This window comes from Pituophis catenifer, unplaced genomic scaffold (assembly GCF_029215685.1).
Source record: "Pituophis catenifer annectens isolate HBS135680 unplaced genomic scaffold, rPitCat1.0.hap2 SCAF_1, whole genome shotgun sequence".
NCBI classification, from domain to species: domain Eukaryota; kingdom Metazoa; phylum Chordata; class Lepidosauria; order Squamata; family Colubridae; genus Pituophis; species Pituophis catenifer.
Window position 1 is genome coordinate 163,128,091 of NW_027256881.1, and position 13,025 is coordinate 163,141,115.

A 13,025-nucleotide genomic window follows, 5' to 3' on the forward strand; every position below is an offset into this window, starting at 1 on the left:
CTTTACTAAAGAACTTTGAAGCTTTGTTTCAAATCATAAGTTGGTCCCACTTCCAAATGTTGCTACTAACTATAAACATTTAATATTGATGCCAGAAAATTAAAATAGCTGTATGTATGGAGAGGCAAATACAACCTATAAACTAAGAATTTAGTTGTCTGAAACTATGATTCTATAGAGACTATATCTGTAATATTCAGAAAGACAACAAATTTATGAAGAAACTTTTTATTGTAGACCACGTTACATTGGAAAGAAGTACAAACAGAAACAAGTAAACACACCAGCTTATCTTTAAATGTTCCATGTAATGCATGTGACTCTTAATCTTTCCCTTTCTGCCCTTTTTCTATTTGTACTAATTTGAAAGCAAAGGCCAGATTGATTGTTTGAAGTCATCTCTGCCTACCTGATTAAAACAATTTGACATTATAGAGCCAAAGAAGGCTGGGGGAAAGTATTGGTTCCATGAATTTCAGAGTTGCTCCCACTCATTGCAGGGCTGAACACAGCTCCTATGTTTTTCCTGTAATTCTGAATTTTTATGAACATAAACACAGTGTGGTATTTCAAGAATAGAACTGAAAGAAAAAAAAATAGAGCAAGTGCATATTTTCATAACTAGGAAGTCTCTATTATTGGCAAATGTTCATTTATGGCACATTTTAAGTAAGAGTTTGGAAAAGAGGACAAGAAACAGTAGTTTGCAGATAGACACAGCATTATTAAGACACTGTTTGCTTATTGCTTTTAAAGAAGATTCCAAGACATGTTAAATACTGACAACTACCTGATAAAGACAATTATCTGCTTCTGTAGTTAGTAGTAAGTTAACAAAAGAGAAACAGTGAGCAAAGAATAAGTAAGGTCATGAAAAGTATGAGAGTGAGAGAAAGATTGCTATTTTACTCCAACAGTAGAGAATATGAACTGTTGGGTTCTTGGTATTCTGACCTTATTTCCCTGCAGATATTTCCTGCACTGATATTACCTTACCTGATAGCAAAATGTCTGCAGAAATATAATATTTTAGAAAGATAAAACTGTTCTTATCCTACAATACAGATTAAAAAAATCCCAAAATCCAGATAAGGAATGTCCATAAACTCATTTTGCTTTCATTCTAGTGCCCCAGTTGACCTCTTGTACCTTGTCAATTTCTTTTTTCTGTTTGTGCTAAATTACAAAGAATGCTAAAATTACTAGAAAATGGATGCAGATAACTGCAATTTGCAGATATGAAAAGGTATAACCTTATTTTTATAATACCAGCTAAAATGCCTACTTTATCCAAGAATGTATCTTTTTTATACAAAGGTGAAGCAATTCTGTTATTCATAATAAACTGGTAAGTTTACATTTGATTTTCTGAGACAAATATGGATAGCAAGGTATAGTTTAGTAAATTAACTTGCGGCAGATGACATAAATGAGAGACCAATTTAGACCACTTTAATATTTAAATTTAATACTTGACTAGGACATCCAACCTCTGTTTAGCCACATACACCTTGTACCTTCTTCCGAGTTCACAAATAAAGTGGAATTGCAAGTTCTTACACTCTTCATTTAGTTATATCTAACCTTTTATTTTTGTAAACAAAATTAGGTCCAGCAAAAATCTTTTAGAAACAATTTAATTGCATTAGAATATATTATCTGTTCAGATTTAAATGGGAGACATCCATGTGACTTCTCCACAGAGTTAAAACTAGAAATGTATGAATCCTTGAAGTATTTTTTGCTTTGATCATAGTCATGACTGACTTTGGCTGTTTTGCAAAGTGTTCACGGATCTGTAGTTCCAAAGATTCAGCCTAGCCAAGCTTCCATGCCATTTGAGGGCTTTTAAGAGGCAATACTAGATCTTCTGGTCCAACCTGAAGGTTTGATTAGAGGCAAATTGAACATCTTGGGTTTTTTTGAATCACAACCATAATACTGACCACTGTAAATAGTTTAAGAAGTAAGCTACAGCAGCACCATTCACATTTATCACCAGAAACAGTGAAAAAAGGAAACATTTAAAACCAATTTCTTTCCACAAAAATAATTTTTTAATTTCTTTGGTGAAGTAGCAGCTGTAGTTCCACTGACTGAATATATTAATATTCAATTTTCCAGTGAGTTGGCTGTTCACAGGTTTTCTCATCATCTCCACAAAATCTGTTATAAGTTGTTTTGGGGTCAAATCCCAGAATTTCTCTTTCCTCATGAATGCGGAAAGAAAATGTTGAGACTGAGGTTCCTATAAAATATCTGTGAAGAGAAAATATCAATGGATAAAGAAAAATATTCCTAAAAATTTTGCTATCAGTTTTCTATAATCCATTATTTATTTATTTGTAAAATTTATTGGCCACCCATTTTATCTCAGGGTAACCCCATTAATTCTATGCGAATAATAAAATAATTCAGTCTTACTAAATATATACGTTTTAGATTTATCCATATATCCATCAATACAAAATAATAAAGTGACCATGTTAAAAAAAAAATAAATAGACCAATCACAATGAATCAAAGCACTACAACCAAGAGTATCAATTCCTACTTCAAATGCTCTCTGAAGTCTCATTTTGAATAGCCTGTGGAAAGCTGATAGTGTAGAAACAAGCAAATACAAGTACAGGGGTTAGTATGTATCAGTTAGCACCCAGACCACCACATTCTGGATTGTTTCTGGGTAGTCTTCAAATGTATATCTGTAGTCTTATATACAGTAAAAGTCCAGGAATAAGGTAAGGGAGTCTCTTGTGGATTTTACCCTGCTAATTGTTGCCAACTCTAGGGTGGGGGGAATGCATTGAGCCAGCTCAGGGCAGGGGCAGGGGGGGGGGGTGGCGGTTATTATAAAGGAAAGTCTTGATCTGAGGGAGACCACTGTTCCACAGATAGCCGGATATGAGTCCTTTTGTGAAGTGGGGTCGTGGAGTACAGATGGGCTTGTTGATCACGTACCTGGCTCCCTGCCGCGTGGCAACGGCCCTGCTCGAGCTGCTCAACGTCATAGCTGAGGTGGTGGTTGGTACCCACAGACTTCTAGTCATGGGGGATTTCAACCTGCCATCTGTCGGCGAAATGTCTGAGGTGGCTCGAGAGTTCATGGCTTCCATGACGGCCATGGACCTTACTCAGTTAATTCATGACCCCACTCACACGGGTGGACACATTCTGGACTTAGTTTTTGTCTCTGGTCAGTGGTCGAGTGGCCTTGATACAGGGGATATAGTCATCGAACCCTTGTCATGGTCTGACCACTCGCTCCTTCGACTGGACTTTCTAACCGCTGCACCCCGCCGCAGGGAGGCGGGACCGACCAGGTGGTTCCGCCCTAGGCGCCTGATGGATCCTGATAGGTTCCAGATGGAGCTTGGGCCATTTCCTGAGACTCTGGCTCATGACTCGGCTGAGGACCTGATGGCCGCCTGGGATAATGCGGCTGCCGGGGCCTTGGACCGTGTCGTGCCTTTGCGGCCTCTGACCCGGCACCGAACTCACCTAGCTCCTTGGTTCTCCGAGGAGCTCAGGGAGATGAAGCGCCGGAAAAGACACCTGGAGAGTAGTTGGAGGACCAGCCGCTCTGAATCCGACCGAACACTGGTGAGGTCTCATATTAAGAACTACCTAGTGGCGATAAAAGCGGCAAAATCTAGCTATTTTGCCGCTCTTATCGCGTCATCAGATAATCGCCCGGCCGCCCTGTTTAGGGTGACCCGCTCCCTCCTCTATCTGGAAGCGCAGGATAACCCCTTGCAGGGCCGAGCTGAGGAGTTTGTGCAGTATCTGTATGACAAAATCGCTCAGATTCGGGAAGGGCTGGCCTCTGACTGGGTATGTCCGGACGGGATGACTGAGGCAGGTCTTGAGAGTGTTATCTGGGGGGAGTTCGATCCTGTGGCTCCCGAGGACATGGACAGGGTCCTGGGACGGCTGAACACGACCACATGTTTATTGGACCCGTGTCCCTCCTGGTTGGTACTGGCTTCCCGGGAGGTGACACGAGGCTGGCTCCAGAAGATTGTTAACGCTTCTTTGAGTGAGGGGGTCCTGCCGGCTGCTTTGAAAGAAGCGGTTGTGAGGCCCCTCCTCAAGAAGCCCTCTCTGGATCCGGCTGTTTTGGCTAACTATTGTCCAGTCTCCAACCTTCGCTTCGTTGCGAAGATTGTTGAGAGTGTGGTAGCGCAACAGCTTCCCCGGTACCTGGATGAAGCTGTCTATCTAGACCCGCTCCAGTCTGGCTTCCGGCCTGGGTACAGCACGGAAATGGCATTGGTCGCGTTGGTGGATGATCTCTGGAGGGCTCGGGATAGGGGTTGCTCCTCTATCCTGGTCCTGTTAGACCTCTCAGCGGCTTTTGATACCATCGACCATGGTATCATGTTGCACCGGTTGGCGGGGTTGGGGGCACCGTTCTGCGGTGGTTCTCCTCCTACCTCTCTGACCGGTCGCAATCTGTGTTGACGGGGGGGGCAGCGGTCGACCTCGAGGCACCTTGCTTGTGGGGTGCCACAAGGGTCGGTCCTCTCGCCCCTTCTTTTCAACGTTTATGTAAAGCCGCTGGGTGAGATCATCCGTGGCTTCGGGGTGGAGTTCCATCAGTACGCTGATGACACGCAGCTATACATCTCCACCCCAGGCCACCCCAACGATGCCCTTGAAGTGATGTCCCAGTGCCTGGAGGCCGTGCGGGCCTGGATGGGGAGAAACAGGCTCCGACTCAACCCCTCCAAGACCGAGTGGCTGTGGCTTCCAGCGTCCCGATATAGCCAGCTGACGCCATCGCTGGCTATTGGGGGCGAATCACTCGCCCCCACGGAGAGGGCTCGTAACTTGGGCGTCCTCCTGGATGCACGGCTGTCATTAGAAGACCATTTGACGGCCGTGGCCAGGGGGGCTTTTTATCAGGTTCGCCTGATACGCCAGTTGCGTCCCTTTCTAGATCGGGACTCTCTACGCACAGTCACTCAGGCACTAGTCACTTCCCGCCTGGACTACTGCAACATTCTCTACATGGGGCTCCCCCTGGGGTGCACCCGGAGGCTCCAGCTGGTCCAGAACGTGGCCGCGCGGGGGATTATGGGGGCGATGAGGCACTCCCATGTGACACCTCTCCTGCGTGAGCTGCACTGGCTCCCGGTGGTCTTCCGGGTGCGCTTCAAGGTGTTGGTGACCACCTTTAAAGCGCTCCATGACTTAGGGCCGGGGTACTTACGAGACTGCCTTCTGCCACCAATAGCCTCCCACCGGCCAGTACGCTCGCACAGAGTGGGCCTCCTCAGGGTGCCGTCCACCAGACAATGTTGGCTGGCGACCCCCAGGGGGAGAGCCTTCTCTGTGACAGCGCCCACCCTCTGGAACAACCTTCTCCCAGAGTTATGTACAATAACAGACCTCCGGATTTTTCGTCGGGCCCTGAAAACCTATTTATTTCAACTAGCTGGGCTGGCTTGAGTTTAATTTTAAATTGATTTTAAATTGGGTTGTTTTAATTTACGGCCAAAATATTTAATTATTTTAATACTGTTTTTAAATTTTGTATGCTCTGTTTTTACTTTGGCTGTGCACCGCCCTGAGTCCTTTTTGGAGAAGGGCGGTATAGAAATTTAATTAATAAACAAAATAAATAAATAAGCACTCTCCAAAGACTTGTCTGTGGTTATGTTGCCAGCATGATATCATGGAGTTCTGTTACCTTCCCACTGAAGTGGTACCTGTTTATCTGCTCATACTTGCATGGGTGCAAGATGCAAGATGCAACTGCAAGATGGCAGCAGCTGGGACAAATGTGTGTATGTGTGAGAAAGGGGGGGAGGAAGATACCTGGCATGTGCACATATCCATTGGTCAATAATTGCTATTCCTCCATCTTTGTAGAGCTCCATTTCCTCCCAAGTAGGTTCAAATCTCACCATCTCTGGAAGAAGTGCTTTTAATTCTTCAACCTCTAGAAAAATACACTCAATCAACATTTTTCAAGTGGCAAATTTCATCTTATCTCTACTTATATTAAAACAAACATCTTTTTGCTTATTTAAGGATTTAAATAAGAGGAAAATGATGCAGCAAAGTTCTATATTAATATTTTCCCCCGCTTTTTCATTGTATAATGTATACTTTTTTCTTCTTTTTCTTTTTTTTAAATGCTTTTTAAAAATTATATTGCTAAAGCTTGGAACCTTTCAATCAATGAAGATCTATGGATATAACAAAGTTGGACTGTTCCAAAAAAGGCTAATGATGTACTTATGGAAGAATATTTGAACACACGACTCTAAATGTTGTCTTAACAAATATGGTACAGGTACAGGGGTGGGTTCCAATTTTTTTTACTAACGATTCTGTGGGCGTGGCTTATTTTGTGGGTGTGGCTTGGTGGGGGGTAATGTGACTGGGTGGGCATGGCCAACTTTTTTTTTTTTAACTTTTAAAAGCATTCTTTCTACAACAAGGGGTTGCAGAAAAAATGCTTTTAAAAGCCTCTGAGATCCCAGCTGAGCTGCACGATCATCAGAGGCTTTTTTTTTTTTTTTTTTACTTTTAAAAGCATTTTTTCGGCCAAAGAGGTTGTAGAAAAAATGCTTTTAAAAGTTAAAAAAAAAAAGAGCCTCTGATGAGGTGGGCGGGATAAGCGAGTAGCGACTGGGCCGGGGACTGGTTTGGGGGTGTGGCCAGCCAATGTTATTACCGGTTCTCCGAACTACTACAAATTTTTACTACCGGTTCTTGCAAATCGGTGCAAACTGGGAGCAACCCACCACTGTACAGGTAATCCTCAATTTATGACCAGTTGCTTAGCAGCCATTCAAAGTTATGATGGAGTCCCCCAAAGCTACTTATAATTCAGTTTCAAACTTATGGCAGCTGTAGTGCCCTTGCAGTTATGTGCACAAAATTTGGGTGGTTTCACCCTTATGACTGACCTCCACCTCCCTCCCTCCCATCCTGCCCCACCAAGTCTCCACAGGGTCCCTCACATTGGTGCAAAATTGGAGAAGAGGTGCAGCTGGGCATTGTAAAGAAGGTGTGCTATTGGCTTCAAATAGCAATAGCAATAGCACTTAGACTTACTATATACCATTTCACAGTGCTTTCCAGCCCTCTCTAAGCAGTTTACAGAGTCAGCATATTGCCCCCAACAATCTGGGTCCTCATTTTATCGACCTTGGAAGGATGGAAGGCTGAGTCAACCTTGAGCCTGGTGAGATTTGATTTGCCAAACTACTGGCAGCCGGTGATCAGCAGAAGTAGCCTGCAGTACTGCATTCTAACCACTGCGCCACTGCGGTTCAAATATTCCTAATCTCAGTATCTCCATGACTTCTACACAGAATAGGTAGTAAAGGATGGCATGTTTTCTAATGGAAGAAACTGAAATATTCATATCTTTGAATGATATTAAAACAAAAACTGACAATCTCAAATTGTGGAAGAAAATAATCCAGAACTACAAAGAGAAAAGGATGTAAGTTATCAGACTAACATATAGCAGTTGTTTGAACATTCTCCTAATTCAAACACAAATGTTTTAAGAATTTTACAACCTTCACTGGTAGCATTTCAAAGCAATGAACCAGCTGAATGAAAAGAGGTGGTTGCACCAAAAGTGATTATATAGTCATTGTATGCAAAACTAAACAAGCCATTTAGATTTGCATCCAAAATCTGGATTCTAATTCAGCTTTTTTCCTAGTCCTCTCTTCACAAGGTGAATTTCACTTACATTTACAAGCTCCTCTTTGCTACTTAAATTGATAAATATGAGGAGGTATTTCTCACAAATTAATCCATAAGAATTAACAGAGTCTTTCATGACAGTGAACCTTTCATGACTTATTTCCGTGTTTCCCCGGAATTAAGACCCTGTCTTATATTTTTTTGAACCCTGAAATAAGCGCTTGGCTTTATTGCCATGCACTCAAAAGCCCGACTGGGCTTATTATCAGGGGATGTCCTATTTTGGGGAAAACAGGGTAAATAAAATCAAACAAGACTAGATAGAATGTGAGTGACCATCAGGTGTCCATGGATGAAACTTCTTTACATTAACACAGCTGAAGAAGGCTGCAATTTATCAAGTGTAGGACATAAAGAAAAGCATCAATGCATTTTTAAATACATTCAATAGCTAAAACAATTGTTGGAGTGAGCATATAACAAAGCACAGCCACTAGCAGCATATTTCCTCACTGTTAACTGTGGATATCATCATCATGAACATGATCATGATCATCATCTTAGCCACTATCTATCCACTTTAAGATAAAGGCCACTTCTGCATGTTTTCAACAATACAGTCCTGGGCTTTCTTTTGCCAATCGCCAATATCCGTAACTGTGGATATAAACACAACAAATAAAGACAACATTCCCCTCCTTCAGCTTATCCATTTATTTGGTTTTCCATTTATTTTGATAGAAATCAGCTCTTGCCAACAGTTTGCTGTTTTCTCTCTCTTTATTTCTGAGAATGAAGAGACTATATTATTTCAATTTATACTCTGCTCAGAGAATCTGCTGGGGTAAAATGTATGTACATTTGGACAGGGCTGCCAAAGAACATGTCAACACTTGTGGTGAATTTACAGTCAAATACTTTCAGAAGAATCAGTGAATTCATTTAAACCGGAGTATAAAAACGTATTTGTGAAACTTCATGATTGATGACTACAGCACTCTGCCTGTTTTCAAAGATAGGACTTATGTTTTAGGTCTCACCCTCTAATTTTTCTACTATAGAAAATGCAGGATGGCAAAGATACTTCTACCTGCTAAGATATATAGATTGAATAAACAATCTTCTTCTGGCCAAGATCTCTTAAAACAAAAGGCACTATATGAACAATTCCTGTGATGAAAAAGAGAAAACATGAAAGCAGCACAGTCCCAGTTCTGCAAAGCTATTATGACTAAGAAATCTTCCCCTTTTTTGATGCTTAGTATGTTTGATTGAAGGCTTGCTCCTATTATGTAATTTTATTCTTCCAGAAACATGGGAAAGATATTTCAAGAACTTAGACAGCAAGGTTGATGCTGCTAGCAATTTATCCAATGATTTGACAAACCTACTTGCATTAGTTGAATTTGCCAAGCTGGTGGATTTGATTGGCTAACTGAAACTGGAGGTGGCACCTGGATGTGACCTGATTCCACTGGATATGATAAAGAGAAATGTGGACTGATGGTCTTTATATTAGCAACTGTCTTCACAGATATTGATCAAATTGGGCAAATCCCCACAGATTGGAATGTTGCAATTACTGTACTTCTCTATAAGAAAAGCAATAGAAAAGGTCCTTCAAATTATAAGCCAATGTTCGCTTGCAATGGAAGATTCACAACAGTTGGAGCAGGATAAGCTCTTGGTCGAAAAGTACTCTGATTTCAGAAAGAATTAATTGGCCACTGACCAATGTATGTATAGTCTTGCAACACTTGGTGGAAAAGTATTTTTCTGTCTGTAACCTCTTCTTATGCATTTTTTATTGATTTAAAATGTGCTTTTCATTCCATTTCATGTTATATTTAGCGGGAGAAATGGAATGCTTCCTCTACAGATAAGAAGTTTTTATATCAAATTCATTTATAGTAGGAAAACACATCTGAGTGAGTCAGACATAATGCCACAAAAAGTATCTGGTTCATCAAGATCTTTTTTTTATTGCAATATTATATTTGACTCACGTAGATGTGTTTATTTAGTTGGTAAAATTACCAACTTAATCCAATCTTAATTAAAAGGAAAAGGGAATCAAGCAAGGCTACATTTTAGCCTTGTTCCATTTGTTCATCTTCTTAGATGAACAAATGACCTTAGCATCCTAGTTGACCATTTGGACAACTTGAACCACCATCCCCCAGAAGATAGCCAAAACATGCATCTGTACTTCTCTTTATGCTGATCATGCCGTAATCCCCTCTAGGACCTCCGCTAGCTTTAGGAGAGCACTGAGAGTCCCTGTTCAATACTGCAAAGATCACCAACTAGAGATAAATTATTTCTATTTATGATGCTTGCCAGAAGGTCTAAAATCTATTTCTGCCAGATCAGTAAGCGTTGCATGTGCAAGTCTCATGCTTTAACTACCTGGGAGAGATATTTAATACCTTAGGCAGTCGAAGGGCACACAAAAGCCATGCTGCCTGAGTGCACAAAAAAACTTCAACAGTTATTTTGCGATTCCACTGAATGGGGTGAGGGGGGGGATGTTGACTTCCAGCTGCCCTTAAATTACTTCAAGTTAAGTCTTTGATCTAGCTCAGGGGTGTCAAACTTGATTTCATTGAGAGCCGCATCAGGGCTGTGGTTGACCTTGGGGGGGGGGCGTGGGGCATGCCGACTGGGTGGATGTGGCCAACTGGGTGGGCGTGGCCAGCTTGACGCCACTCCCCAAATTGCTAGCATGTTTCCTTCTGCACTGGGTAGACTGGGCTGAACCCAATAGGCCACAGCCCAGTAACTGGCTGCAGCCCACAAGTTGGGGACCCCAATCTACATAACACCATTGTTAAAATATTTCCAGATCACCCAGACATTTTGATGTATCGCTCATATTTTTAGGAGTAAACATATAATGGCAAATTAAAATTGCCAAAACCAGTCCAGTACACTCTATTATTACTGACAATTGAACCCAGTAGCTTAAGTGGGGATCCTGCTGGATAGCAGGGCGGCCAGTAAACCACCAACAATTAATTTCCTTAACCTCCAAGAGACCTTGCCTAAGATGATCTGCAGCGGAGAATTCCTAAGAGACTGTAAGGAACTATGGATGACAACAGCCACTTCTCCTCCTTTTCCTGAGGTCATGACTGAGGCAAAACCATAAACTAGGGCAAAATTTATTGGGGCAGCAGGTAAATCAGGAACATAGTAGTTCCTACAAAATGGGGCCTCTGACAGTTGGTGGTGGCTGATAGGATAGAGATTCTCACCCCCAGGTCACCCATTATCTTGGGTTTTAACTCTTCTATTCAATTTTTTTTTAAACTTATAATTATTTTAGCACTTTTTAACTCTTTATTATATTGTAAGCTGTCCAGTGTTGCTGTATTAGTAAGATGAATGGCCTAGAAATTTAATACATAAAAATAAATAAATAAAGTTAGCAATTCTTCTTCTTCTTAGATTGGTTGGCGTTTTTTTTTGTAATTGTTAATTACTTTTATATGTTTTTTATATGCTGCTTAAGCTGCATTGGAAGCCAATTTGCTTCCAAGTTCAATATGTTGCCACCTATGTTCTTTAATGGCATGGGACCATGTTACATATGAAATCATCTTCATCCCATTACATCAGCCTGTCTCACCTGATCAAGCAGGGAAGTTATGTTACGGACCCCATCAACCAAGATTCAGGAAAAGGTAAGGTGGGCCCTCACTCTCCTGGCCTTTGGGATAGATTTGAAAACATGACTCTGCTGCCTTGCTTGGGGCTCACAGAGAAATACGCAGCCATGAGGCTGGTTAGCTCCCTAAAGCTCTCTCCACACTTTTTAAGTAACTTTTAACATTGAAGTTGAATCATCCCTGCCAGTTTTTAAATTTTATATACTGTTTTTATATTTTATTATTTTATTTGTATATCGCCAAGAATCCCTCTGTGGGAGAGATGGGCGGTTTCAAAATTTGGTAATATAAATGAACAAGTAAGTACATTTTTCTTATTGGCTTTCTACTAATTTGTTTTATATAACCTACCTGTTTTATACACTGTTTAGAATATTTTACCGAGGTAAATTTTGTTGTGGTACTAGTTTTAGCTGTTTCTTCTCTTTCTACTTAGTCTTGGTTTGTCTATCATATATTTTTATAGAGTTGCTTTTTAAATTATCCTGATTTTTAATACCAACTGTTTACCTTTTCAGACTGGTCTTTTACTGTACAGATAATTCTTGGTTTACAACCACTCATTTAGTAAGACAGCACTTAAAGAGAGCGACTTATGACTGGTCTACCAAGTTGCAGCCGTTGTAGTGTTCCTGCAGTCATATGATCGCAGTTTGGGCCCTTGGCAACTGGTTTACAATTACGACAGTTGCAGCATTCTGCAGGCATGTGATTGCCATCTGCAACCTTCCCTTCCAGCTTTCCACAAAGTCAATGGAGAAACCAGCAGGATGTTGCATGTTGCTCCCATTACTTTTTCACCTGCCCATGCCCACAGAGGACATCCATCCATCTGTACTCTGTGCTCCTGTCCACCGCACCCATCTGCATTCCACAGCATCTATCCATAAACCTGACATATTTGCAGTTCTCACTTGCAGTTCTTATTCACTGGTCAGCTTGCCTGGGATTCCTGCCTCTTCTCACTTTCAACTCATGAAGTCCTAAAGTTACAAAGGAAACTGGGAATGCTGGGATTGCCATTGCTAAGCAATCCAGTCCCAATTGCTGTCACGACCCAAGGACTACCTGTAATTCAAGTTCAACAGGTACTGGAGAGGGGCTGACCAAGCCAGGGGGAGGAATCAGGTAGGGGGAGGAGTCAGGTAGGGAATTAGTTACATAGGCATAAGCGGACAAGCTCTGCCCCCCAACCCCGCAATGCCATTGAACCTTATCTAATCTGGCCTAAGTGCAAATTGCCAGTCTGGGAAGAGTCCTGCAAAGTAGGCATGAGCAATAAAGTAGCTGATTGAACTCTTCACATGTGTATCTAGTTGTTTGGATCTGGCAATAGTGAACAGATAAAACAGCACTGTCCTACTTTCCAGCAAGTGGTATTCAGAGGCACTGTGCTTCTAATATTGGAAGTAGAAATAACTAACATGGGATTGAGTTATTTGAAGGACTGCCTCGTGTCAGTTATATCTACCTGACCCATGAGTACTGGGAGAAGCAGCATGTTGCAGGTCTTCAAAAGAATGTCATCCGACGGAAGCCAGGAAGCCAGCCTTTTCTGCCATGGCACTCACCCTTTGGAACATTGTTCCCCTGGAACTAAGATTGGTCCTAACCCTACTGGTCTTTAAGAAGGCCCTGAAGACATGGCTCTGCCAGCAAGCTTGGGTATCCAATTTT

The 13,025-nt window shown here is 41.7% G+C and overlaps 1 protein-coding gene across 2 annotated transcripts in view; it reads right to left on the minus strand.

Annotated features, from left to right (window-relative positions):
* Positions 1-242: 242 nt before the first annotated feature.
* Positions 243-13,025, minus strand: part of POFUT2 (protein O-fucosyltransferase 2) — a 30,084-nt gene continuing 17,301 nt past the window's right edge. Inside the window, exons 8-9 of one of the 2 annotated variants that reach the window (XM_070956750.1) lie at positions 5,824-5,947; positions 243-2,259 (exon numbers count right to left, since the gene is read on the minus strand). In XM_070956750.1, the coding sequence (XP_070812851.1) occupies positions 2,106-2,259; positions 5,824-5,947 (278 nt within the window). In that variant the 3' untranslated portion in view covers positions 243-2,105. The remainder of the gene's footprint in view (positions 2,260-5,823; positions 5,948-13,025) is intronic. The other variant, XM_070956751.1, reaches the window with a different exon arrangement.